The following is a 3,074-nucleotide window of genomic DNA, read 5'->3' as shown; positions in this document are numbered from 1 at the left end:
ATGCTACGTCTCCACTAATGCAACCTAATATTGTATTTTCTTTTTTTGCAATAGCAAAAAAATCCACACCCATAAAAGATACAGTTATATCAGCTGAACCCCAGTGTAGACAGCATGAAGTTGATGGAAGAATTCTTCCATTGATCTAGCTACCACCTCTCAGGGAGATGAATTACCTGCACTGACGAGAGAACCCCTTCTGTCAGTGTAAGTAGTGTCTACACTGAAGTGCTTCAGCAGCCCCACTGTAGCAGTTTAAGTGTAGACAAGTCCTCAAGCAGATCTTCCAGAAAAGCCTCAAACCTGGATCTGCAGACATGTGGAGTTGGAGAATCCACCATTTCCTTTAGCAGCATGTTCCAATGGTTAACCACCATTAGTGCTAATTATTTGGCCTTTATATCCAACTGGGATTTGTCTGGCTTCAGCTTCCAGCCATTAGGCCTTGATCTGTCTTTTCTCCTAAATTTCAGAGCCTGTTATTACCAATGGTTTTCTCCCCATAAAAATCTCTACTTGTCTTTTTGATTAGATAAATAGATGAAGCTCTTTATGTCTCTCACTGTCTGACATTTTCTCCAAACTTCAATCTTTTTTGTGGCTCCTTTCTGAACCCTCTCCAATTTCTCAACATCCTTATTGAAGTGTGGATCCCAGGACTGGACACAGACGGATTCATCAATGCCATGTGCAGAAGTAAAATCCTTCCCCTGCTCCAACTCACTACTCCCCTGTCACTACTTCTGGGTGAGCTTCAGTTTCTGTCAGCTGCAGCCCGCGGCAGTATCCACTTGGGTCCTGGCCATTGTTGTGGGGTCACCACTGAGGATAGAATTCAAGTTCTTATAAAAATGGCACGTCTGGGGATCAGCATCAGAGGGACCATTTGCCTCCCCTGCCTTCTGGCCCATGTGCCTCAGCTCCTTCCCCTTTGCTCTGCACTGCGGTGTGTCCACATCACAGCTCTTTCCTCACAAGCTGCGTGAAATCTGCCCATAGGTATCAAACTTCCTGCAGCTGGAGTGCAGCTGGCACTGCACATCCTCCTCTCCCAAAATACTTAGGAGATCCAGCAGCTCTGCAGTGCTCCAAGTGGGAGAGCGTTTCCTGGGTGGAGCAGCCATGGCCACCTGGGAAAACGTGATGTAAACTCTCCATGCCGAGCAAACAGGAAGGGGAATTTCTAAATTCCTGGGCCTTTAAAGGAGGAGTTCAAACTTCTGACAAGAGTGGTCAGGATGGGCATTGTGGGACACCTTCCAAAGGCCTATTGCTTTGATAAAATCAATTGCAAGTGTCTACACTGGCATGTCACTGACAAAACTTTTGTGTAAAAAGCTTTCCAACTCTTCTCAAGGTAGTTGTATTGTGTCACTGAAACTGCCAACTTCCGCCATCAAAAGTGGCTTTGCAGAGTGTCCTCCTCCACTGTTGCTGCCTTTTGGTGAAAAAACTTGGCAGTGTAGAAAAGGCCCAAGGAACAAGGATTGATAACCAATATCCACACTCATGTTTCCGGCTGGTGTCTATTAAGTTTTCCCACACCATGATGTGTGGGAATTATTGTAGCACAGAGCACCATAAAATATGCAATTGGCATTAGTGGGGATAGTTCTTCGTAATTCTTATCTCTGAATAAGGAAAATGTCATTTTTCAATGTGTGAAGATCAGTCAGTTTGCTTCATCCATCAGAATATCCCCCAGTAGTGCATGTAGTGTCTCATATTAACAATGTCTCTCCATCCAGGCATTTGTAATGAGACCATCACCCTAGGCCTGGACACATACAAGAAGTTGGGGGAACATAAGGTATATGCAGAAGATATCGGTCTGCCTCAGAGTTGGAAACCTTCTCCCCTACTCCATGCCAGATTCCAACACAACTGACTTCACCAACCCCTCCACCTTCCTCCTGCTGGGCATTCCTGGCCTGGAGGCGGCCCACGTCTGGATCTCCATCCCCTTCTGTGCCATGTACGCCATAGCTGTCTTGGGGAACTTCACCATTCTATTCATTGTGAAGAGGGAGCCGAGCCTGCATGGGCCCATGTACTATTTCCTCTGCATGCTAGCTGTCACTGACCTGGTCCTGTCTACGTCCATCCTGCCCAAAATGCTGAGCATCTTCTGGTTTAATTTGAGGGAAATAGATTTCAATGCCTGCCTCACCCAGCTGTACTTCATTTTCTGCTTCTCAGGGATGGAGTCTGGGATCTTTGTGGCCATGGCTTTCGATCGCTACGTGGCCATCTGCCATCCCCTGAGACATTCCACCATCCTGACAAACCCTGTGGTGGCCAAGATTGGCCTGGCCGTGGTGCTGCGTGGTGGCATGCTCATACTGCCCTATCCCTTACTGGCGAGGCGGTGGCCATATTGCAAAACCAACATCATCCCCCACTCGTACTGCGAGCACATAGCCGTGGTGAAATTGGCCTGCGCAGACATCCGCATCAGCAGTTACTACAGCCTCTCTGTGGCATTCTTTGTGATTGGTCTGGATGTCTTTTTTATCATCATGTCCTATACTCAGATCCTCAAGGCCATCTTCAGCCTCCCCACAAAGGACGCCCGGCTCAAGACTTTTGGGACTTGTGGCTCGCACCTCTGTGTCATCTTAGCCTTTTACATCCCAACTCTCTTCTCCTCCCTCATGCACCGGTTTAGCCACAATGTGCCCCTGCATTTACACATTCTCATTGCCAACATGTACCTCCTTGTGCCCCCCATGCTAAACCCCATCATCTACGGGGTGAGGACTAAACAGATCCGGGACAGGCTGCTCCGGCTCATGACTCATAACGGATCCTAAAGTTTTCTCCTGGTGCTCTGGGTCTCACACTAAGCTCCGAGCAGAGCTGGCTGCTCACATGGTGCTGGGCCCTCTTCCCGGAATCACTGACTGCATAGTCAAAGTGACATTAATCCTTTCCTGGCCTTACTGTGCTGTTTCGGTGGGACAAACTGGGGCATCTGTCTACATAGAACTCATTAACTCATGGGGTTTCCTCCTTTCTAATTTTAGGTAACAGGACCCCGGTGGCCCTGCCCACTTCTTTCACCAAGGTCCCGC

General features: G+C 48.1%; 1 protein-coding gene across 2 annotated transcripts; it reads left to right on the top strand.

Annotated features, from left to right (window-relative positions):
- LOC125644276 (olfactory receptor 52M1-like) lies at positions 1-2,813 on the top strand. 2 transcript variants are annotated; one of them, XM_075125549.1, is made up of 2 exons: positions 1-7; positions 1,873-2,813. In XM_075125549.1, exons 1-2 carry the CDS (start codon positions 1-3, stop codon positions 2,811-2,813), a joined length of 948 nt encoding a protein of 315 aa, XP_074981650.1. The 2 variants fall into 2 exon arrangements, with proteins under 2 accessions (XP_074981650.1, XP_048723961.2); XM_048868004.2 differs by lacking the exon at positions 1-7 and having other exon boundaries at positions 1,785-2,813.
- Positions 2,814-3,074: the final 261 nt, after the last annotated feature.

Source organism: Caretta caretta, chromosome 1 (assembly GCF_965140235.1).
Source record: "Caretta caretta isolate rCarCar2 chromosome 1, rCarCar1.hap1, whole genome shotgun sequence".
In the NCBI taxonomy this organism is placed as follows: domain Eukaryota; kingdom Metazoa; phylum Chordata; order Testudines; family Cheloniidae; genus Caretta; species Caretta caretta.
This window is presented reverse-complemented; position numbering and strand designations above follow the sequence as displayed.